At 41.7% G+C, this 24362-nt stretch overlaps 1 protein-coding gene across 1 annotated transcript in view; it reads right to left on the reverse strand.

Moving 5' to 3' along the window:
* Positions 1-6815: 6815 nt before the first annotated feature.
* Positions 6816-24362, reverse strand: part of ELOVL6 (ELOVL fatty acid elongase 6) — a 67644-nt gene continuing 50097 nt past the window's right edge. Inside the window, exons 2-4 of the mRNA XM_018569880.1 lie at positions 23087-23218; positions 18733-18884; positions 6816-7926 (exon numbers count right to left, since the gene is read on the reverse strand). Coding sequence (XP_018425382.1) covers positions 7502-7926; positions 18733-18884; positions 23087-23218 — 709 coding nt within the window. The 3' untranslated portion in view covers positions 6816-7501. The remainder of the gene's footprint in view (positions 7927-18732; positions 18885-23086; positions 23219-24362) is intronic.

Consider the following 24362-nt stretch of genomic DNA (forward strand, 5'->3'; position numbering starts at 1 on the left):
GCTCCTGAATGCAATTCGTAAATTTGGATCCCGAAGGCCATTCGGGTCTAGGAGATTCAGCTTTAGTATTAATATCTGTATATGGTTTTCTGTGGTATTTGCAACGAATATTCGTAAACTCATCCGAAAATAATGAAAATTCGTATTTCGTCTGAGCCGTAAACCATGAAAAAATGCTAAGATTAATGAGAGCCAGTGACTCTCTAATCTATCAGATTGGATTTACTCTGTAAATGAATTAGATTCCCCCCAAAATCAAAGACTAGGCAAACTTTGTTAAGTATTTATTTCACTTTTAATCCTGTTTATTTTACTGTTGTGATTTGTTTTGTAATATCTTTTTTGTAAACATTTTCTTTTATTTCATTAAAGTGATATTTAAAAAATGTTAAGCTGAACCTCTGAATGCTATAAACCAAAATTAAAAAGTTTATTGCCTCTTTGAAGGAAACTCTCGTATTTTAAACTCTGTTATATTCATGTCTGGTGTGGTAGCGAGTGTCACAGACTATTATTAAAGGTCAGAAGTGCTACACTAAATGCTGTTAACAGTGTGTTTCTAGTAAAACACATGATGGCTAGTTTGTGTGTGTGAGGTGTTAACTGTTCCATTAACCTGCCTCTGTGACAGGCACTCCCAGTCTGGCGGTGCTTAGATTGTTGTCCCACAAGCTGGGAAATCTCTGCACAGGGTGAGGCTGAGAGTGCAATATGTTACAGTGACTGTTTAAGAGATGAATGTAATAAAGCATAAAGCATAAGTTTAGACAGATATAAGAGAAACTAGTCCATGTATCTCTGTATTTACTAATACATCCTTGAATGTATTTTTTATGCATGCAGTGTAAGTACCTGAATTTGACTTGGTATCAGCCTCTTGCAGATTCTGTACAGCAGATTTTAGACTGAGAGAGAAACAGCATAAGGAGCCAATAAGCTCTGCTGCGGTGCAGTGAGCATGCCGATAGGGCTGGGGAGCAAAGAGACAGGGAGGTGGACTCATCTGTCTCCTGTTTCTTCTTTTTCTGTCCAGTCACAGGCTGGAGGTGTGTAGGAGACCCATACGTGTTACTGAACTACAGCAAAGACAAATCAGGTCTTTTACCTTTCCGGTCAGGTCGGAATGCTGAGGTAGAACTGAGTGATTTTCAGAAATGCATAGACAGAAATACAAATCCTTTAACAAGTAAAGCAACTCCCTTATATGTATTTCATCCATGTATTTTGCCGTTTGTCTGGAGTTCAGATGTAAATCTTCTTCATGTCCAAAGGATGTAGAAAAAATGGAGGCAAGTTATTGAAAATAGTGTATATGTTTGTGCGTGTGTTTGCATAAATCCATTTTATATTCCCATTTAGAAAAGCAGACCTTACCACCGACAAGATTATGGGCCTTATTTACTAACAGAAACAACCAAGAGCATGGATATATCCTTTCAGTACACTAGCATTACAGGCTCACATGAGCACAGGGATGCTTGCATGCATAGTGAATGCAAACCTTGAACCTAACTAGCAATTCATACCCTGATGTTCAATACATACAGTGTGGACATTTTTTGTTTTTTATGATGAACTTCTAAATCAGTGGTGGTCAACTTACCTGACATAGGGAGCCTCAAGTACAGCCCCTGACATAGCCAAAGAGCCTTACATAATATTCAGTGGATGTAATGCAACAGAAAGATGTCAGTGACTATAGACAGGCAACAAGAGATGGCCAGAGACTACTGGTATACTAAAGGAGATGGTTAGAGACTCCAAACATGCTATAAGAATTGTTGGAAGACTGGGGACATTCCTCAGGACACAGTCATAAACTGGAGACATGTTACACGAGATCACTGCTAATAAAGCCCCTATACAAATCCGTGATTTTGCATTTGTGCTTCCTGCAGTCCCCTTAAAAATGACTCGTACCATATTTGATATTTCTTTCAGCAAGTTCCATTATAAAAGATTCAAAGAAAAAAAAAGCATAAAAGGTTGGGCACCAGTGGTCTAAATAATGCCGCCTCTGTGCCTTCTGTTTTGACAAGGTGCACAAAGGAATACATGGGGATGATTTATAAATCATCCTCCCAGCCATATGTTCTCAGAATGCCATTCGCATGGCATTCTTGCCACTGAAGGGAAGAATGTCCTATGCTCCTTGGCTCCATCTAGTGGCAAAAATGCTGCGTGAATGTCATTTGGCCAGCTTGTGGCAGGGCAGATGATTTTTTTAAATTATCCCCAAAGTGTCAACATTTGACTTAAAAAAAAAACATGCCCAGCTGGCTAATCAATAAAATGTGCATGCACCAAAAAACAGTATGCCAAAAAATCATACACAATGCTGTAGCACAAAAAAGGCAACATATTTAGTGGTATTTATTATTAGAACCTGTGTGGAGGCAGCAGGGTATGTATGGCCATGGACACAGTCAGCATATGTGTGCATACAGTAATATCCCCACATACAGTGTGAAGTATAGGGGTCTATTCACAAAGCTGCCGAAGGATCTGGCCGTAGCTTCGGCCGATCCTTCGGCTAGCTTCGGCACCAGGACCCCTTCGGTACTTTTTACAGTTGTCTTTAATGATAGGAGACGGAGTATGCAATTTATGAGGTTTTGCGAACAGTGGTCAGATAGATTCAAAACATCAGGGAAACCCAAGTTTTCATTTTAAGACATTTCACCAATTAGCATATTTTTGGACACTGGGTTGTGTACACTGCATAGCAAACTACCCTTATTAAAGAATTTGCTGTATGTACGTTTGAGCCTGTGAGCTTGAAGAGGTGCAAAGTACATACTGTGAGGGTGTCATCTGCTTATCTGTGCACAATCAATGTGCCAGGGTATGTGCATATTTTAAAATCTGAACCTGATCCTCTCAGGAAGAAAAACATCATATACTATCATTTCAACCTAAAGTACCAAGAATGGTTACCAGAATCTTCTGAAATATATGCCTACTTTTTCATACCTGCTGATATCTTCTGTTTACCACATTTACTGCAAGAAGCCACCTAGAATGTGTTGCAGTCTGCACAGGGTTAACATTATAGTCAAGACGCTAGATGCACTAGGCCAAATGTACTAAAGCAAATGAACAAAAACAGCGATAAGCTGCCATGGTATACTTGCATCAGAGGCCCACATAAGTGCGTTGCTGTACAAATGTATATATCAATCACAACCCTTTACCTATATGGTTGATAGCACACTGACGTTCAATGTGTATGGTGCAGTTCTAGGCCATAGCACACGGGATTCATTTTCTGTAAGAGCAACGTTTACGGCAAGCTTTTACAAGACATTTGCAAAGCTTTCAACCAGCTTCAAGTAGCTGTGTGTTGGTGGTCAGTTGTTTTAGCTTCCCCTTAAGTTGGCGGTTACTCAGAGCTGAAGAGTTATTTGTGTCAGTTATTTACTCACCTTAAAGGAGAACTATGGGGTCAGTGTTTTTCCCCATAGTTCTCCTTAAGGTAACGGGAGGACACAAACTAGCGTCCTCCCGTTACCCTAAGCTCAGTATACCGCGAGCTACAGCTCGCGGTATACTGAGACGCAAGTTCTGGCACTCACTTCATTTGTCAGAGCAGGGACACAGAACGGAGAGCCAGCAGCACAGGACCAGGAGATTCCTAAACTGGTAAACCCAGGAGTTTAACCTTAAAAATGCATTCAGTTCCCTTAACTATTACCAAAAGGTAGCTTATGTGTGCATCACTTAGCTGTAGATCCTCAAATCATTGTCCTTCCTCCTGGAGGGTGGCTACTTTTGTTCTCCATGCTCCCTGTGCGTGTTGTAAAGTAGCCACGGCTCAAAGCTCACTGCCATGATAGACTACAATCTTAATACAAATTAGTAAACAAAACATGAGATTGTAGTCCATCACGAGCTTGGAGCGGTGACTACTTTGCAACACACACAGGGACCACGGGGTAAAAAGTAACCACCCTCCAGAAGGAAGGACAGTGTCAGCACCAATTCACAGATGATTTGAGTATCTACAGCCGTGTGATACATAAATAAGGTCCAGTATTGTTTATAATTGAATGCATTGAATGTCACTTTAAGAAGCACCTGGTCCTGCGCTGCTGTCTCTCCGTACTGTGTCCCTGCTCTGACAAATGAAGTGAGTGCTAGGACTATACAGGCACTGTAGGGAAGCACCCAACAGTGCCTGACTGAGATGCAGTCCATCAGTGGCAGCACCTGAAAGTTTGGAGGGAGACCTCAGTGTTACGTGCAGTGCGCCATTGCAAACACACAGCTTGCTTGTGATGTGACAAGTTTTTTGAAAGCTGTGCCTTATACAAGAAAGTAAGGCTCACATGCAAAATGTTTATCATTCTTTTTTTTTTGGCATGAAATAAACTATAATTTTTCTTTTACTTAAAAAGACCAAAGGGTACAACTAAGATAATGTTTGGCTTGTTGGTGGGACTTGTGTGGCTGGCCCTTGACTTAAATTTAAACCAACTTCAAAGGTGGCAAGGGCTGAGTTGTTATCACTGGATCCTGTAGGCATAGAACCTTTGGCACCCAAAAGAAACCCCTATCTGATAGGATGACCTCTTTTACACAAATCATTTAAAGAGGAGCTCTAGGCAGAATAAAAATTAACCCTTGCAGTGGGGCTACCCCCACACAGCAAGGTATACCTGCTCCTTTTTAGTCTAGGCTCTAAAATAAAAAGATATAGTCACTTGATCCTCGGTCCCGCCTGGCTGCTAGACCAGTCCCCACAGCCTCCTCTGCCCCGGCAGTCTAATGTCCTGTGAGTCATCACGTCTAATACAGTGTATTAGATGTGAGGATGCTGAGGGACATTCTACTGCTGAAGAGGTGGGGGACAGAGGTGAGCAGTCTATGCTGCAGGATCTAAGCTCTTCTTCTTCTTCGAGGCTATGTTTTTTTTACCCGTATTTACATAGGATCGAACGGCAGTGAGTGAATAGCAAAATGCCGCTGAGCGGCATTCGGCTCGGCTATTCTGCTCGGTACTTCCGTGGTACCGAGCAGAATAACAAATCAATGAAAGTAAAACAAAAGTTCAAGAAAAGATTTTAAAGAGAGTCAGCTAGCTTCGCCCAACTGTAGAGTCTTCTAGCAGGTCACGGCCAATGAACAACAACAGTTGTTGGGGACGCTGAGCTGTCATTACAACTGGGCGGAGCCAGCCGTGAGATCACAGCTGGCTCTGCCCAGCTGTCATTTGCAAGGCGTTCAGCCGGCCTTCGCCCGCTTCGGCTGAGCCGCTTGGCCACCTTCGGGAGCTGTATCGGCTATAGTGAATATACTAAATACACTATAGCCTGTACAGCAGCCATTCGGTTCAACTGAACCGAAGGGCTCCCGCAACCGAAGCTAGCCGAAGGATCAGCCGAAGCTACGTCTGATCCTTCGGCTAGCTTTGTGAATAACCCACTAGGTCTTGTCTCTGCCCTGTGACATTTAATGATCACATATCTGTATACAATTATGTTTTTTTTTCTGTCTGGACTTCAGCTTTAAAAAAATCATGTTTGTCATGTTAGGCTTATTGGAAATAGGCAATTTGATTACACCAAGAACTGCCTGTGTGGCCCAAAGCAAGCAATCTCCATATCACTCTGCAATTCTGTTGCATTGATTTGTTGCCATGAATGATATAGACACTTAAGTGACTGACACTTGTATTTCTGTAGTTAGCATTGACAGTTGGGAAGACTTTTGTGAACAAGTAAACCTCCAGATGATTTCAGAGAAATGTAAGAAAAAAGAAAGTAGTACCTGCGCAGTACCAGAGAGGGACCCTTGTCATTTTGCAGTCATCAGTAATGAATACCTCCGGTACGTTAAACATAAATGTAAACTTTATTGTTTGTTACAATAGTGAATTGCAAGATCTTCTCATTTCATTCTAATAATTCAGACAAAATGCATCATAACATTACATGTCTTTTTCTCCCAAAACTGAGACGCTAAGTTGCCTCTGCCATTTCTAGATCAGGAAACTAATTTAAAAAAGAAGCAGCATGGATGGCAGCACCATTTAAAGCTAAAAAAAATCCCTTGTGTTGTACTTCTTCCATAAATGAAAGAAACCATTTTTATTTTTAAGTAGCTAGGAAATGTGCTCCTATATACCACAGGGTTGTACAATGATGACTGCAAGTTCCTACAGGGTTGCATTTACAGTAAGTCCTAACTGTACTCTGACACATGACAGCAGCCTCTAACCCTTCTTCTCTAATCTGCTAATATATTAATCTAGCTAACTAATACAATTAAGAAGACTACATTAAAACATTTAACATCAAGTTACAATAAGTGCTTCCTTGAAATACTAGGAAATTGTACATGTATTTGGCTTCTCCAGACTTGGTTATAACAGACAACACTCTATGAGTTTCTGAAGAATATGGCTTGAAACAACATGAGTTTGATTTCAGACCCAGGTACAGCAAGTACCCTTGGCATTTTTATTTTACCTGTCTTCAATGCACACAAGACATAGAAAAATACAAGAGAGTGAAGGTAAGATAAGTCCCTTGGAATACGGGAGATTGTTATAGGAATTGTTATTCTCCTCTCAAATTCAATGAAAAAGGAATAGCAAAGATCTGGTGTGTTGTATTTTCTGTGTGGACAGGAAGAGGGCACTTTAATCAACTCTGTACCGCTTCATAAGCAAATACATAAGCACAGTGTTAACGAACTCAAGCACACAGCCCTGCAGTAGTAGTCAGAAAAAATAGAAAACAAGAACTATTCGGCTTTATATAAACCTGGCTTTTGACGCGGGCTTGGAGTGAAACATTCAGATAACCTTTTCAAGCTTCTCCTCCTTCCATTGTTTCTAGCAGGTAGTTCCACAGCAGGTGATGAGGCTTTCATATGTGGTTTGTCCAAATGCACAAGTCCACTGTGAGACACACCAGATATAAGATATGTTAAACTATTACAGTCTGGAATTAATACTGTAGTAACCAGCTTGGGCAGATGGTTTGATTTGCATATTGAAAGGAACCACATGCCTTACATAGCATCCTTTACACTTTTTCTAACTCTGAAGGCAAAACATTATAACCCTTAGTCAGAAGAATGATTTTATATTCCTGTGTACATGTCGTCTCATTCTTGAAATAGACACCTCCTGTAAGGTCGGTTACACATTATGGGCAGTAGTAAAAACACCAGAGTTTGTACTGAAAAACATAGCAATAGCCTTTCTCCCGAAGGACTTTCTAAGTCAGGCAGATGCTACAGACCAGTTTTTCTCAGTGTCCATTTCCTCTACATACTCGGAGTGCTTAGTGCACTGATCAGCTTCACGTTTTAAGACAATAATTAAATAAACTATTACAAATTCACTGTATTTGTCTCTAGGATCTAAGTGCTTGAGATATGTTTTTCTTTGTGCCTTTAAAATATTTGCTTGTTCCCAATCCTGTTTTGTTTGTATTCATCTTCACTTAACATTTGATGACCCTGAGCTATGACTTGGCATTGGATTTCACCATTAGTCAGCCTTGGCAGCTTTCCTTGTTTTGGTGATATAGGCTTCGAAGAAGAAGCGGCAGAAAAGCACAAAGTAGCTGAGGTACATGACGGAGGACCAGACAATATTATGTACGTGGGATGGACACTGTCCTTGTTGCATCCAAGAGAAGACCAGGTAATTCACCACACACCCGATAAGCATCTGAGTGATCTGGGATAATGTGATCATCATGGCAAACTTTCGCGACACTCTAAAGCCAGCGGCTCGCAAGGCATAGTAAGAATACATAACCGCGTGTACTCCATAGTTCATGGTCATAAACCAGCCACCGCCGGCCACCATGTCCTTGTAAGAATACCAGGAATAGAGCAATACTGTTATGTGGTGGTACCAGTGAAGGAAGATGAGCTTCTGTTTCCTAAGGATGATAAACATGGTGTCCCCTGCAAGAGAAGCACAGAAATAACACATGAAAACGTTATATTCAGCACATATACATCATACCTGACAATGGGGGTACTCGAGATGCTGCATGCTATTCTTAATGTGTGAGATGGTCTGGTCAATGAAGAGACCAGTGGCTTATGTAATCTACTTAAGCTGGCCATACACCTATAGAATTTTCATTGGGAATTTTCATTGCTGCCAAGATCCCTCTTTCGATTCTAGCTCAAATAGCCCATCATGCACCAATGTCTATTTCGATAATTGTTCGTTAGCAATACTAACTCACCAAATTTTGTCAATCGAGAGAACGTTTTTTTGTTTGCGCATGTGCAGTGTTCTTGCTGCGATTTTATTCGCAAGAAAACGCCACCAATTCATTGATTTTCGTATGATTCAAGAAAAGTTTTCCGATCGAGGAAATTCGGCCAGAAGTACAGTAATTAAAATCGTTGGTGTCCCATCAACTGATCGATTGTCGTTCGAAAGACCATTCGTGGACGATTTCCAAACGAAAATCGATAGGTGTATGGGCACCTTTAGGCAACTATACATATAACGGGAGCAGAGGTATTTGTTTTAAAACTCTCTGACATGCATACCTTAAACATCTTTAAGTAAAATTCCTGACAAACTAGTAAATATATTGTTAAAAAAATACATATACTTGAACTGGTTTACCTTCCAAAAGGTTTCTAATTTGGAGTCTATTCACAAAGCTGCCGAAGGATCCAGCCGTAGCTTCGGTTGCGGGAGCCCTTCGGTTCAGTCGAACTCAAGGGCTGCTGTACGGGCTTTTCACTATATTCACTTTAGCCCGTACAGCTCCCGAAGGCGGCTGAGTGGCTCAACCGAGCCGCATGCATATGCTTCCGCTCGACCAGGGCCGGCCTTAGGCCTTTAGGCGCCCTGTGCGAGAAAGCTTCACAGCGCCCCTCAGTGGCCACACCCCTCAGTGGTCACACCCCCAGTAACCACACCCATTTATCACCCATATTTTTGGTAAAATATAAAAAGACGGGGTCACGTCAGGTAAATAGACACCAAACATGTCAAGCTTTAAAATCGGCAAAATCGCATAAAATGACCATGCAGCTCGACTGAGCCAAAGTGACAGCCGAAGCGGGGCGAACGCCTCTCAAATGACAGTTAGGTGGAGCCAGACGTGATCTCATGGCTGGCTCCTTCCAGTTGTAATGACAGATCAGTTTCCCCAAATGACCTGGGGACGTTGATCTGTCATTAAACAATGACAACTGGGTGGAGCCAGCTGTGGGGTCACGGCCGGCTCCACCCAGTTGTAATTCATTGGCCGGGACCTGCTAGAAGACTCTAGCAGGTGCCGTCCAATAGGAAATAGTTGGGCGGAGCTAGCTGTCTGCTAGCTCCGCCCAATAGTTTTTTGTTTTTGTAAATTTTTATTATTTTAAATGTTATATTTATTTACATTTTTTAAAATATTTTTTTTACTATTTTCATTGACTTGCTATTCTGCTCGGTACCATGGAGGTACCGAGCAGAATAGCCGAGCCGAATACCCCTCGGCCGGCATTCAGCTATTCACTCACTGCCGTTCGGCCCCTTTGTGAATAGGGGCGAACGGCAGTGGGAGAGCTGCCGGAGCTTCGGCTCAGCCGATCCATGTTCATGTCTATGTTCGGCTGACCGAAGTGCAGCTGAAGGCAGCCGATGTACTGAGCTGTAGTGAATAGCCAAACGTTGTTCGTCTCACTTCACTACGGCTCAGTTATTTACTCGGCTGCCTTTGGCAGCTTTGTGAATAACCCTATTTGTTTATCCAGTCTGGAGATTACTGCATCTTTGCCACACAGCACTGAAACAATGAAGTCTCAGTTATTTACTGATGCAGCCTTACGGCTTCCCATGTCACCTGACTGCTCATTGGACAGAGCTAGGATGCTGATTCATCGACCAGTGAGTAGGCAGGTGACACAGGAAGCTGCAAAGCTGAACTTGAAAATAGTTTAGCCACCTGCCTAGCTGTGTATATAAGACTGGTTGAGCAGCATACAAAATGCTTTATCAGCAAAAACAGTTCATTTCATCTATGCATTGCTGTGTTTTCTCTATTTGTCAGCTTTGAAAGAATTATCTAGGTGCACAAACACCAATTAGCCATAACTAGGGCTGCAACAACTAATCGACTAAGTTGAATATAATCGATGATGGTAAAACGTTGTCAACGTTTTCCATCATCAATTAGTTGATTTTCGATTAGTTGCCCCGCTCGCGGTTCCACACACGCCGCGCGCCGCTTCTCCTCCCCACCTCACCCAACTCTGAGCTCTCACTGACTCGCCACTGCCCGCCATCACCATCCACGATCGGCACCCATGATCGTAATAGGGAGACTGAACTTGAAGCCAGGAGGAGCAGGGGGGACGGCAGCCGCCGACAGACCGGCCCACAATCTCAGGGAAGAAAGTTGCTTGGAGAGTGTTTAGGTAAGACTGCCTGTACTTTCCCCCCACATGGTTCTGTATTAATTTATTGCTGGGACTTGTATTCCTCTATAGGTGATGGTACATTGCGGTATATATTATACAGAGCAATGTACCATCAGCTATAGAGGAATACAAATCCCAGCAACACATTATACACTGTATGTATAATGTATTGCTGGGATTTGTTTTATTCCTCTATAGCTGGTGGTATTCTGCATTGCGCTGTGTAATATATTATTGCTGGGATTTGTTGCACTCCTCTATAGCTGGTGGTATTCTGCATTGCGCTGTAAACTCATTACACAGCGCAATGCAGAATACCACCAGCTTTAGAGGAATACAAAAAATCCCAGCAATAATACATTATACTATAATCCCCATGATCCCTATGTGTGTTGTAAAGTACTCAACGCTCCATGCTTGCTCCCGTGATGGACTACAATCTCAATACAAACTAGTAGTCCATCACTGGAGCATTTAAAAAAAAAATGTTTTGATTATTTTTATCTGATTAATTGATTAATCGAACTTAATAAATCGGCTAACTAATCGATTTTGAAAATAATCGTTAGCTGCAGCCCTAGCCATAACATTATGACCACTGACAGGTGAAGTGAATAACATTGATTATCTTCCTACAATGGCACCTGGAAGTGGGTGGGATATATTAGGCAACACGTGAACATTGTATCCCTGAACCTGTGCTGAAAGCAGAAAAAAGCAACTCCAAAATGGCAGCTCTTGTAGGATGTTCCCAGTGTGCAGTGTTTAGGACCTACCAAAAGTGTTCCAAAACCGGTGAACTGGCGACAGTGTCATGGGCAGCCAAGGCTCATTGGTATAAAGTTGGAAAATGAAATGAAGACTGATTAGTTAGCGCACTCCTAGGGGTGTGTGTGTGTGTGTGTGTGTCGTGGCCGTTGTGTGGCTCCTTGTGTTATTAGACCGGGGTGTCTAACTGTGTGATAACTGGCGCAAACTTTGTGGAGGGGGATTGACCAGGGAATCGAGGTGAAAGTGGGTGGGGATGTAGAATGGGCACTCACGTGTGATGAGATTGATGGGGACACAGGTGATGATCTTCTGATGATGTTGTGAGGTCTGGTTGGGGTGACGGTATTCCCTGATGGCAGTGGCTTCTTTCAGCAGAATAATGTGCCCTGTCACACTGCAAAAATGGTTCAAGAATGGTTTGAGGAACACAACAATGGGTTTGAAGTGTTCACATGGCGTCCAGATTCTCCAGATCTCAATCCAATTGAGCCTCTGTGGGATATGCTGGAAAACAAGTCCCCATCTCGCAACTTAGAGGACTTAAAGGATCTGCTACTGAGAGCTTGGTGTCAGATACCACAGCATACCTTCAGAGGTCTAGTGGAGTCCATTCTTTGACAAGTCAGGGCTGTTTTGGTGGCAAAAGTGGGACCTATTCAATATTAGGCATGTTGTCATAATGTTAGGCTGATCGGTGTATGTAGGTAAGCTGTTCCCTGTCTCTTCTCCCTTTTTTTATTGTTTGTATGCTGTTGTAGCAATTAACGCAATATAGGACAAACATACTGAAAATGTGATATAAAGCAGCATTACTAAAGCATTTGACATTTACAAAATTTTAATAACGGGCAGCTGTCTTCACCAGGGCTGACAGATGCTCTAAGATGATCATATTCGCAGTGCAGTGAATGTGACACACTCAGCTGGACAGGACCAGGTTAACTTGCTATCAATCTTTATGAGGGTGCAATTGTTTGGTTTCTTACAATATGTAAGAATTTTATCTTCAGTAGTTATGTTTCAATTACCATTTTTCAAACAAACAAGCAACAAACAAAACCCACACAAATCATATATATCAGTTTTTAATATAACTGATTTTTCATGAGGAAGGATTGCTGCTACAGTGAGGTTGCAGCAAATATAAAGATCCATAAATCCCTTGTTTCAAAGTATAACAAATGTAATTATATCTATAAAGCAACAAAATAAAGACCATACCCAAGAACCTTCAAATGCATGCAGAAAATAATTTAGAACTAGAATGTAGTTCCCAGTGTTATTAATAATGTTTATACTTTAAGATAAATGAACTGGAAAATGAGTGCTTCAGACTACAAAAATGATATACGACACTGTACTGTATTGTTGCATTTAGCAGTGACATTGTACTACATAAACTGATCTGGGGTGGTTGCAAGTCAGTCCAGAGTTTAAGCTGAGATTAAGTCATTTACAGCTTATAAAAGAACAGACTAGGACTTGTCAGCATTATGACAGAAATAATGTCACCTCTAAATGTTCTTTACTGCAGATATGACATGTCAGGCCCTCACCATTATCTAGATACATTAAACTCCATATATGTCATGTATTTATTTCTAGGAATATATCCGGGTACATTTTAAACGTGTACATTCCTGTAGAAGTGAGCTTTTACTACAAATAAATCTCATTCATGATCAATGTATCAATATGTAAAGCAAAGGTTTGTAAATTTACAGGCTAGTTACTGGAAGATAAAAATGGATTGCTTTACAGAGCACATAAATCCATTTTCTACATTAACAGTCAGAAGAATGGAACTAATCAATAAGGTGTCTGTTGAAGATGGTGGAGTTGGATGTCAGAGCGCAGTGACCTGGTAAGGCCCCTTTTACACGGGTGCTGTGTGTTCTGATCAGGAAGGGATTCGTGCACAGATGTGCTGCTGATCGGAGCAGTACGGAACAGATGTCACTTTTGTGAAATCTGTGTCCATTCATTTTGTTTTGCGATAGAGAAAAAACTGAGCTGTATGGACCCATGTTAGATCCATGGGGAGTGAGATGTAAGCGGACATGTATGTGTTTACATCAGATTACACCTAGTTCACCAAAATGTCCACTTACATCTGACTGCCCATACGCTATTTTACACTAGGCTTCCAATCAGACCTGGTCAGCCTGCCTGTGTGAAAGGAGCCTTAAGATCTCTAGAGAAAAACTCCTATAACCATTTAACCCTCAGGGCCATTTTATAAAATCATTTCCTGTGGGAAAGAATACGATTTTTGTACTTAACGTAAGATGTATTTCTTCAAGTTCATTGAGGGACACAGAAATCCAGAAACAGTTTGGTTATACTGCCACCTACAAAGGTTGGGACACTGGCAAACACAAAAAGTTGAAAGCCAGCCCCCTATGACCCCTAACCTACCCAGCATAACTCAGTTTTGTAAGCAAGCAGTACACAGGGCACAAGCAAGCAGCCCAGCTGTCACAGCACTCCCTCCAGCCTGCCTCTTCCTACACTGCAGCTTTGGAATGTTCCTCAGCATCCTCACCTCCATACACAGTGTATAGACCTGATGATTTACGGAACCTTAGACCGCTGCAGAGGATGGGGAGAGAGGCCTTGACCCCACCTTATGGAGCTGCAGGAGACTTTGATGATGACGACCCTATACCAGGGTGCCAGGTTCCAAGTAAACACCCCCGGAACCACTAGTGGATCATGGGCTGAGGTCAACCGTGGCAGCAGGACTATCCTCTGTGTGTCTATGGGAAAATGTGTTGCACTGAGCACCAGTAGGTAACTAGGCGTAATGTGAGGAAAGGTCTCCAGTACTCACAAACCCAGACAGCAGGTGCTGGGTTTTCAGACAGGCAGAGGTGACCAAGTCACTGTAGAAGGGCTATGGAATGCGGCTGAAGACTGGAACCAAAGTGCTGCTGCAAGAACAGGAACAGCAGGACTGTGCTTCCTGCTGGCATAGAGTGTGCAAGCACAACACTGCACCTAGCGGATTACATCAGTGCTCAATCCTTCCGTCTTAACCCTTACCACAGTAAAAACAGCAGTGTTGGGAAATTTAAAAATGTGCCCAGCGGTTTTGTTCCAGTATTGCTGAAGATAAGGCAACCAACCTTCTAGGACACTAGCAAAAAAAAACGAGGCATGCTGGATAGAGAAGAGTTTATACAGGGGTTCGCTTACAACTTTTTCTGTTTGCCAGTGTCCCATCCTCCTATAGGTGTCAATATAGCCCAATTGCTTCTGAATTCCCACGTCCCTTAATAGACAATGGAGAAAAGATTTTGGGGTTCCCACATTTCTATTTTTAGACACTAAGGGGTTGATTTACTAAAAGGGAAACAGGCTGTTCACTGCAAGGGAATTTTCATTTAGCTTAGTGAACAAGGAGAAGCTCTGTCGATTTCCATCATCCAATCATGTGCAAGCAAAATTTGTTTTTTTTTTAATTTTCCTTGCATGTGATTGGGTATTTTTTGCAAAGTGAATTTTCACCACTAAGGTACGGGAAAGGGAGGGGAAAGCTAAGGGAAATTTCCTCTGCAAAGCAAACAGCTTGATTGCCTTTAGTAAACCAACCCCTAGAAGTCAAATTAATTTTCCTATAATGCATAGGCCAGCCACTTTATTGATACCAGAATCCTGTGTCATATCACTGGAGAGTTCTGCCATACACCATGTTAGTTTACGACCTGTTTCCTATGAGTGTCATCCTTCACTTGTCACAGCAACAGAAGGAAAGAGGTAATCTTTCAAAGGTGACATCTGTTGCCTCTTACTTCCAATTGTTTCTATGGTACAGAAAGTGAAAGGAAACTTCCCTGATGGGAGACAGCAGGGATGTATGGACAGAAAAAGCTGTACCTGGGTTTACGCCTGTAAACGTGCTACAGACATAGGTGTAAACTTACCGCCATTCACCTGGGTACAGAGTTTTCTTGCATTGTTTTTTGCATTGTATATAAATACACCTGTATTTGCTCCTGAATATGCCATGTGCATAAGTCCTTTACCATTCCCTACTCTATACAAAATAAAAAAAAAAAAGAAAATGTTTTGGCTTTTGGCGCACACTTTTCAAAACGTACCCTACTAGTGGACTGCATATCCCAGTATGAAATAATACATTGTATGTTATACATTGGAAAACTACAACTCTACACCAGGAACTCTTCATGCTCCAGGGAAGTTTAGATCACTGACCCCTGTGAGTCATCAGACACTGAATTCTGTTCAGCATCTCAATCCCTGGGTAGATTTTTGCCTTTGGTGGTCAATGGAAAGGGCAGCCACTGTACTGGTGAGTACATACAATTTATCAGAAATCCAGTATAGAAGATCGGCTAATCTGGACATATGCAAACCACCCACCAGCTTCAGAGATTATTCGTAGAGTAACTAAATAAAAGTCACAAAAATCCATATCATTTGCATTATCTTCTTCATTCCATAGATAGTGAGCGTTAGTCTTTAAATATACACTTGTACATGTGTTTTTACACAAAGGGTTTAGTTACACTTTAAATAATAGTAACAACAATAATAATATTAGTGATAATGCATGTATTAATGTATGAAAATATTTTGTTTACACTGCATTTGCCTTCTAAATACAATGAGCTAATAAACAGCTCAAAGACGTTTCATTAAGACAGGCTTTGTGCCCTGCCAATATGGTATAATACAGTGTGGTACAATGTGCTATACTGCTGACTCACTCATTATGTCTTATGATAAATGCACCGTGACATTGTTATTATGATCCACTCAGTGTTTGCTTTTACAGCAACAAAATATATCTGTTATGTCACCCATTATATTGCTCAAAATCATGTCCTTAGATCACCCTCTACAATCTCTGAATGGCAAAGGCATGTCATCCCTCCACCCAGGCCCATGTGTCACATATCAAAAGGGGAGGGAGGCAGAGGCATAGAAGACTCCTAAATCCCTTCATTGCAACCTGCCAGTGCCCTGACAGATGGGGGGCTGGTGGAGCAATTCAAATGAACTGGATTATGGTTTTAACCACTTCAAGACCAGGTGTTTAGATCCTCTACCTGGCCAGGCCATTTTTCAGTGTTCAGCATTAAAAACTATTACCCCTGGTTTCCCTTCTCCCTGCTGGGCGCTGCTCTGCGTCCCAGCGGGGAGGAGAGAAACTGTCACAGGAGGCTGAGCTCTCCTCCCGCCCCGCTCAGCCTCCTGTGACAGATCGGGAGAGCGGCGATGTGGGGGTGGAGACAGCTATCAGCTGCCACAGGAGGCCAGGCCGGCGGTGCGGGTGAGGAGTCACCTGTCAGAGGAGACCGAGCTCTCCTCCCAGCACTGCTCGCTCAGCCTCCTGTGACAGCCGATCCAGGATGGAGAGCGGGTACAAGCACTCAGCAATCAGTGATAGTAAACACTCTATCTCCACAAGTTATGAATGAACAGGAACACTCAGTATAGAGGATTCCTGTTCATTTAGAACAGATATGTTCTGAATATATTTTTCTATTTTAAAAGGGAAATGTTTAGGGGGCTGTTTAGACCCCAAATATTTCCCCGAAGCCCCAACAGTAAAGTTAAAAATAAATAAATACTTAATAAAAGTAAATAAATAAAAATAAAATATTTAAAAAAAACTTTAAAGGAGAACTATGGGGTTAGGGCTTTTCCCCATAGTTCTCTTAAGGGTAATGGGAGGACACAAACTAGCGTCCTCTCGAAGAAACATTTTATGTTAATGAGATGATGTTAATGAGCTTCCCTAGTCTTAGGGACAGACAGAGTTTTCTCTAAAAAAATATATTTTTAAATATGCTATATGAATGAGAATACAGAGCAAACATATAGAGAGTTTTTCTCAAATTCATCTGTAAACGTGGAAATACATTTTAAACTTGGAGAAAAGCTGCAGTCCTTACAAATTCCTTGGGATATGTGTTTATAGCTATGGTAAAGACATGTAGTCATAAATGTCTTTAAAAGAAGAGACCGTTGTAAATGTTTCAATGTATTCTCGAGCATTGCTGTATTTGGCTTACTGTATGAATGAGTAAATTAAAATAATGATAATGGGAGTGCTCTGATCAAAAAATCTGAAGGGTATTGGCATTAAAAGTTAACCACTTGCTGTCCGGAGCTATTTCTTACTATTTGCACACACATGATAGATTTTGGGCTAGAAAACAGCTCCGGACCCCAATGATATATTTTCTGAAAGCAGAGGCCTTGTAGAATAAAAAAATGCTAGTTGCAATTTTGCACGGTATTTGCGCAAATGTTTATCAAACCAATATTTTTAGGATAAACTAAATAAAAATTTAGTGCATAGAAACAGAATATAATACCCAATTTTTTTGTAAAATATAAAAGATTGGGTCACACCAGGTAATTAGATACCAAACATGTCAAGCCTTAAAATTGTGTTCGCCCGTGAAGCCGCAAAGAACTTTAATACACAAAATTTCTTATAGGGAACACTTTAAATGCTTTTACCGCTCATCATTTGGGATGACAGTGGTGCTCAATACAAACGATCCGGCAGCTGTATAGACGACGGATCGCTTGTACATTAACAGTCATCACCGGCTGTTAAAAACGATACCAAGAACACGGCTGCTGGAGCAGCCGTGTTCTTGTTTTAACCACTTCTGTGGGTCGCCGTCTATAGACGTATTGCGGCCCGAAAGTGGTTAAATAAGTTTTTGAAAATGCCGATAGGTGGGCTTTTTATGGCAGAATAGCTTCTATTTCTGCCATTAAAGCTTCTTTCTACCATTTGGCAATTTTTCTTATTTCTGTAAGCTAAGTCCCACATGTGCAGCTCAGCACACAGAATGGGCATGCAGAGATTAGGTAAATCCTATGTGTATGCGCAGGAGTTATGTCATGCAGCCGAAGACTAGAAACTCGGAAGAGGACTGAGCCGAAGATGGAAGCGTCGTAGTAGGAGGAGCGCAGTGCAGAATACAGTAATGTGCTAATATGTTGTGCATACTAGTACATTATGGATAAAAGCTCCTGTTTTTTTTTTGGTCCCTTTACTTCCACTTGAAATAAAGGGTGCATGTTGCTTAGTGCAAAATACAAGTAACCTATTGCAACCAATTAGACCACTTTATTGAATTCATATATTTACAGCATTAATTCTGAGTGGCTGCTCTGGGTACTGCACTGTATATCTGCATTTGTTCCTTGCAGGTTTTTACTAAGCATACTAGAAGATGTCAGAATAAAAAAAAGTTTTACATTAAAGCAAAAATGATACTTTACCAAGACTGAGGCTGTCTTGTATAGCCCATTATTCAAAAAAGCACACCAGAAAGTTGTTCCTCGCTATCTGATAACACATCAATTTGTATAGCAGAACATTTTGTGCAGCATATTGTTTTTTTCCCCCTCAGACAGCCGCTTGAACATAAGCCATTCAAAGCATAAGAAAGATAAAAATATTCCACACAGCCCATCCCTTGGACCGAGCCATCTACTGTTAAATTAAAAACCTGTTTTCAGCAATTCAAAGCAAACACGGGTTCTTTTCATTTCAGGATGAAAGTTACTTACCCAGCTCTGGTGCTTTGCTGAGCACAAATGCATATGCCCAGAATTTGCTGACTGGCCCATAATAAAAGCTCTGGTCACAAACTGACTGCTTGAGGCCTTTGGTCATCAAAATGTATACCATGTAAGCACCAGTCCGAACAGCACCAAATATACTGAAAGAGAACAAAACAAATTACCTTACTGAAACTCTGCAAACATTTAGATGATAAATTAAAATGTAATTTACTGTATCAATTATTATCATTTTCACTAGCAAATGCTTTACATTTTCTAGAACATTGAAAGCAGCAGCCATCAAAATCTACAAGAAATATTTAATACACTGAAAGAATACAATTTGAACTGTTTTATGAACTACAAGATGAAACATTGGAAGCAATTGAATATCCCAAAATTAACCATTTGCTCATGGTTTATTTTCACCTCACTGTTGCAACAGTGGGAGTTTAGAACCTAGGATCTAAAGCTTTTTTCACTCTTGCAATCATGTTGGAGACGACAATGCAATTGTACCCGCCAACTATAGGACGTCACTCCAGGAACCACGGTGGGGGAGCAGGTATTTGATACACCTGGAAGTGTCGGATACCTGCAGTGGCTAGAGATCAGCAACACAGTGAAGTTTGAAGATACAAGCCACCAAAAAGTTAAACAGCATCTTCTTTTACCTGGTAGGTTTAGCTGAATTTGGACCAGGTAGCTCACGTTAACCTTATGGGAAGAAATCTGCATTTCACACACCAGAGCCCATTTCTTCAAAGCTTACAAGCTTATACTCAGCACCTGTCAGTCTCTCCCTAGGCTCTCATCCTCTAAGGCCTGGTTCACACCTGGGCGTTTTACAGCGCGTTCCTACGCTCTGTAAAACGCTCAACATGTGAAAACCAATAATTGCCTATGGGCATGGTTCCCACCTGGGCGTATTTCAGCGCGGAAAATGCCCTACGCCCAAAGAAGTACAGGAGCTTCTTTGGGGCGTTTTTCCGCGCGTTTCCTTTGCTATTCCCGAATGTGGATCGGGGTTAACGAAGCCACACTCGGGAATACAGCGTACACCTCTTACCTTGTCCGCGATCCCCGCTGTGTCCTCTGGCGGCTGCCGACTTCCGGGTTCCGTCCTTTGCGAGGGGGCAAAGCCGGCGGGAAGTTCGAAAGTGAATTTTTTTTTTTTAAATGGAGAAAATAAGGAAAAAAAAAAATCATACCGCCAGTGAAGCGCACGTTTAACTGAACGGAAAAACTTGCTAAAAAACGCGAAAAACACAAGCTGAAAAACGAGCAGAAAAAATACGCTCAGGTGTGAACCCAGCCTAATCCTTGCAGCCGGCAATGATACAATGTAATAATCATGAGGGAGGGTGCCGTAGGCAGCTACAGTTTAAGTGTCTCACACAGGCCTACTTTGTAAATCCCATAACTTCAACAATCCTCATTACATGACACATAGAGGGTTCTTCACAAAGCTGCCGAAGGATCCAGCCACAGCTTCGTGTTATTACTTGAGTTATTACTAAAACCAGTAATAATCGAATGCAGAGGCAATTATTTCATATGAAAAAAGTTAATACATTTATATAGTCTTACAGATACAATTGGCCCTTTGAGGGCAACCATAATGCTGATGCAGCCCGCGATGAAATTGAGTTTTACACCCCTGACTTAAGGCCTCATGCACATAGGCTGCCTGTGTTAAACACAGAAGAAATCACCTGAGAAGTATAAACAATTTCTATGCTTCCCAGATATTTTATTTTTATGTTTAGATGTTCCTTGGTTTAGCCGCATTTACATGCATTTAGCTGCGTAAAACCAGGCTAAATAGTCCCAGGATGCAGAAAATGTTTGCTCGTGTAAATGCTGCTAAACGTCTAGGTGTGCATTCAGTCATAGCAAAGCATTGCATGCTTCCAGGTGTGCTTAGAAATCAACTGCAAAGGCATCTGGAGCCATGTATTTTCATTGCCTTAGTGATCTCGCAGACCTTGAGCAGAGCTTCAAAGCTAGTAATGTTGTTTTCATCTAGACCCCGTATTGGCTGCAGTTAGACAAACAGAAAAAGCATGAAATACTTAGGCAAGAAAATTAGCGTCCCTATATGTATTTCATCTTCTTGCCTATAATTCAGCTTTAAAAGTATCCTTTACTGGAAACAACTAAACGTAATCATTTATTTGGACGGGTGTCTACATACTTTTGTTCATATAGGGTTCTATTCACTAAGCTGCCGTAAGCAGCCGAGTGACTAATCGACCTGAAGCAAAGTGATCCGAACACCGTTCGGCTATTCACTTCAGGCTGGTATGGCTGATTCCAGCCGTATATCGGCTGAAATCAGCCGTACATCGGGTGGGTTCGGCTGGCTTTGGGGAGCATGTTTGGCCGACCCGAAGTGCAGAAGGAGTTTGACTCAGCCGAACCTCCGGCAGGCTACTCGCTGCTGTTCGGCCTATTCTCATAGATGCCGAACAGCAGTGAGTGAATAGCCAAATGCCGCCGAGCTGCATTCGTCTCGGCTGTTATGCTCGGTACCTCTGTGGTACCGAGCAGAATAGAAAAACAGTTAAAAAATAAAATAGAAAAAGATTGGGCGGAGCTAGCAGTGACAGCTAGCTCAGCCCAACTCAGCCGGGCGGTTCTGCTGCCATCAGAATATTTTAAAAAAAATCACCATAGGAATGCATAGCTAGATTTCTATTGGCTATTTCACTTTGCAATAGCAAACAAGCTATTGCACCCGCCCTCTGCTGCTGTCAATCACCAGAGGGGGGCCTGATGGAGAAATGCAGGTCCCCCTCTGCTGATTGACAGCAGCAGTGGGCGGGTGCAATAGCTAGTTTGCTATTGGCTATTGCAAATTGAAATAGCCAATAGGAATCTAGCTATGCATTCCTATGGTGATTTTTCTTTTTTTTAAATTCTGACAGTAGCCAACGGCTCCAATCAGCCAAAGTTACGGCTAGATCCTTCGGCAGCTTAGTTAATAGACCCCATAGTTCCTGTGTGTGTATATTTTTTTTACATTTATTACAGGTATTTATGTAGCGCTGACAATTTACACAGTGCTTTACATGCACATTCATATCACTGCCTGCCCTCAAGGAGCTATCTAAGGTCCCTATCTTATATGCATATAAGGGCTAATTTAGAAAGGAGCAAATTAACCTTCCAGCATGTCTTTGGAGTGTGGGAGGAAACCGGAGTACCAGGAAGAAACTCATGCAAGCACAGGGAGAACATAACCTCCTTGCAGATAGTGTCCTGGCCTGGATTCAAACCAGGAACCCTCAGTGCTGCAAGGCAGAAGCGCTAACCACTACGCCCATATGTATATACCGTGTTTCCCCGAAAATAAGACACTGTCTTATATTTTTTGGGGCTCAAAAAAACACACTAGGTCTTATTTTCGGGTAGGTCTGATTTTTTTAAATGTACAACAATCCACACTTATTCATGTACAACAGTCTACATGTATTCATGTACAAAAATATGGTGATCAGGGCAATCAGGGGTGCCGTACCTTTCCAAGAGCAATTTGCTAACCAAATCGCTGGCCAGAATGAGCGAAGTGCGCTTTCACTATCGATTCCTCACAGGCAGAGTGCATTTGGTATCACTTCGCCTGTGACAGGAGCCGGCGCTATAGAGGAGGCATTAGCTTATGTGGCTCTGCTCCCTCCGGTGCTGCCTCGTCTCCTCTAGAGCTGACTTCGTTGGCAACGCTGATTCTCTCCTGCCTCTCCTGCGGCTCTATTTTCAGGGTAGGTCTTATATTTTTAGCAATTCCCAAAAATAGTACTAGGTTTTATTTTCGGGGTAGGTCTTATTTTCGGGGAAACAGGGTATGTATATATACAGTATGTTTCCACATGGACATGCAAATTGTATCGTGTGCATGTCTGTGTGAATGAGACCTTAAACACATTTATTTTCATTGAACTCTGGCTGTAATCCCTTTGACACCACTTCTGCCACCGCACATATTGGACTGCAAGATCTCTTATCAGGCCTGTGTATCCATGGTATTATGGATGTTGGGGCCCAAGAGAACCAGTCAAATTTAAAGTTTAGTAAAACTGGGATATTTTCTAAATGCAATAGCAGCAAAGTTCATGTTAGATGGCAAAGTAAAGATGAACGAATGGGGTTGATGAAATACAAGCAGGGGCTGGCAGGGAAGAGAAGAAGGAAGAGTGATACTGGGACAGTAATGATTTTTGGCTGTTTGCACGGTTTGCAGTCTGCAAGTGGTTTTTAAAGATGATGACCAATGTGTTCTGTGTTTTCCAGGACCTCAGTGACATCCCTCACCCAACCAATTAGAATTCAAGTGATATATTCTTTGGCTTTTTTCTACCTGAACACTGCAAGGCTGAGAGACCATAGAACTAGTGGTTTTCTTAGCTCAAACTTTTCCCGTTGCTTCATTAGGTGCCGACCACCAAATATAAAGGCAGCATACAATGCAGAAAATAGAAATGATTTCTTCCTGAAAGATAAAAAAATAAATACAATTAGAAACAAAATGAAACTCACTTTATTATCTTTCATTGTAAAATACAGAAATAAAGGGTAAGAAAAAGGGTAAGGGCACTTGGCAGAGATAAAGAACAGCCGTGTTTTGTGGATGTTTAGAAGATAACACGAAGAAGCTTCACTAGACAGTCATCTGCAGTTGGAAAGGAGTAAATTCAACCCACATGTCAAGATGTAAAGTTTAAGCCTCTTTGCTAAATATTCGCAGTGTCAGTTTCTTGGCAGTCCTTCATATGCAGCTGATTAGGCACTTGGCATCAATACTGAGCTAAGTGAAGTGCCAATAGTGCTTTTTGTTGAAATGATAACAGCTGTACTCCTGCTTCATTAATAAAAGTGCAACTGGAGATATCAAGACCGACAACACGAAGCACAGAAGGCTAAAACCTCCGCAATTGTAGGTCACACACACAGTAGGCCAGGATACATCACTACTTCCTAGAAGACGGACATCATGATGTTAACAAGATACATTTGTACATAGTTCTATAATGCATTATTAAAGAGCAAACAAATAAATAGCACAAACTATTGTAAACCAAATAATGTAAAATGTTAAAACAAATTCACAATAGCCCGTACAGCAGCCAAACAGCTCAGCCAAGCCAAACGCATATGCACAGCCAAAGTGGGGAGAACCGTTCTCCAAGCAAATGTAAACACATTTCTTTTTTAAATGGTGCGGGGTCCCCCTCCCAATCCATACCAGACCCTTTTGGTCTGGTAGGAAAGCTAGGAGGGACCCCAAGTTTAAAAAAAAGAGTGCGTGGGTTTCCCTGGAAAGTCATACCAGGCCCTTTAGGTCTGGTAGAAATTTTAGGTGGAACACCACCCCCAAAAAACATGAAAGAAAAAGTGTGGCCCCCCCTGTAATTCCCAACCAGACTCTTAAACACCTTTAACACCTCCACTTTAAATCCCACTACCGGAAACCATGTCATGGTGGTCATCTGTTCAATCCAATACTCAATAAAGCAACTGGATTGAAGTGCAATTTTGATTCACTTTGAATGCAGTTTTTTTAGGCCAGTGGCGAGCCGGTACTATGTGGCCCGCAGCCAGCTCACAGGTCTTGTACGCGGTCACGGACCGTGTAC

The sequence above is a fragment of the Nanorana parkeri genome, unplaced genomic scaffold, assembly GCF_000935625.1.
Source record: "Nanorana parkeri isolate BGI_ZX_2015 unplaced genomic scaffold, ASM93562v1 scaffold36, whole genome shotgun sequence".
NCBI lineage: Eukaryota > Metazoa > Chordata > Amphibia > Anura > Dicroglossidae > Nanorana > Nanorana parkeri.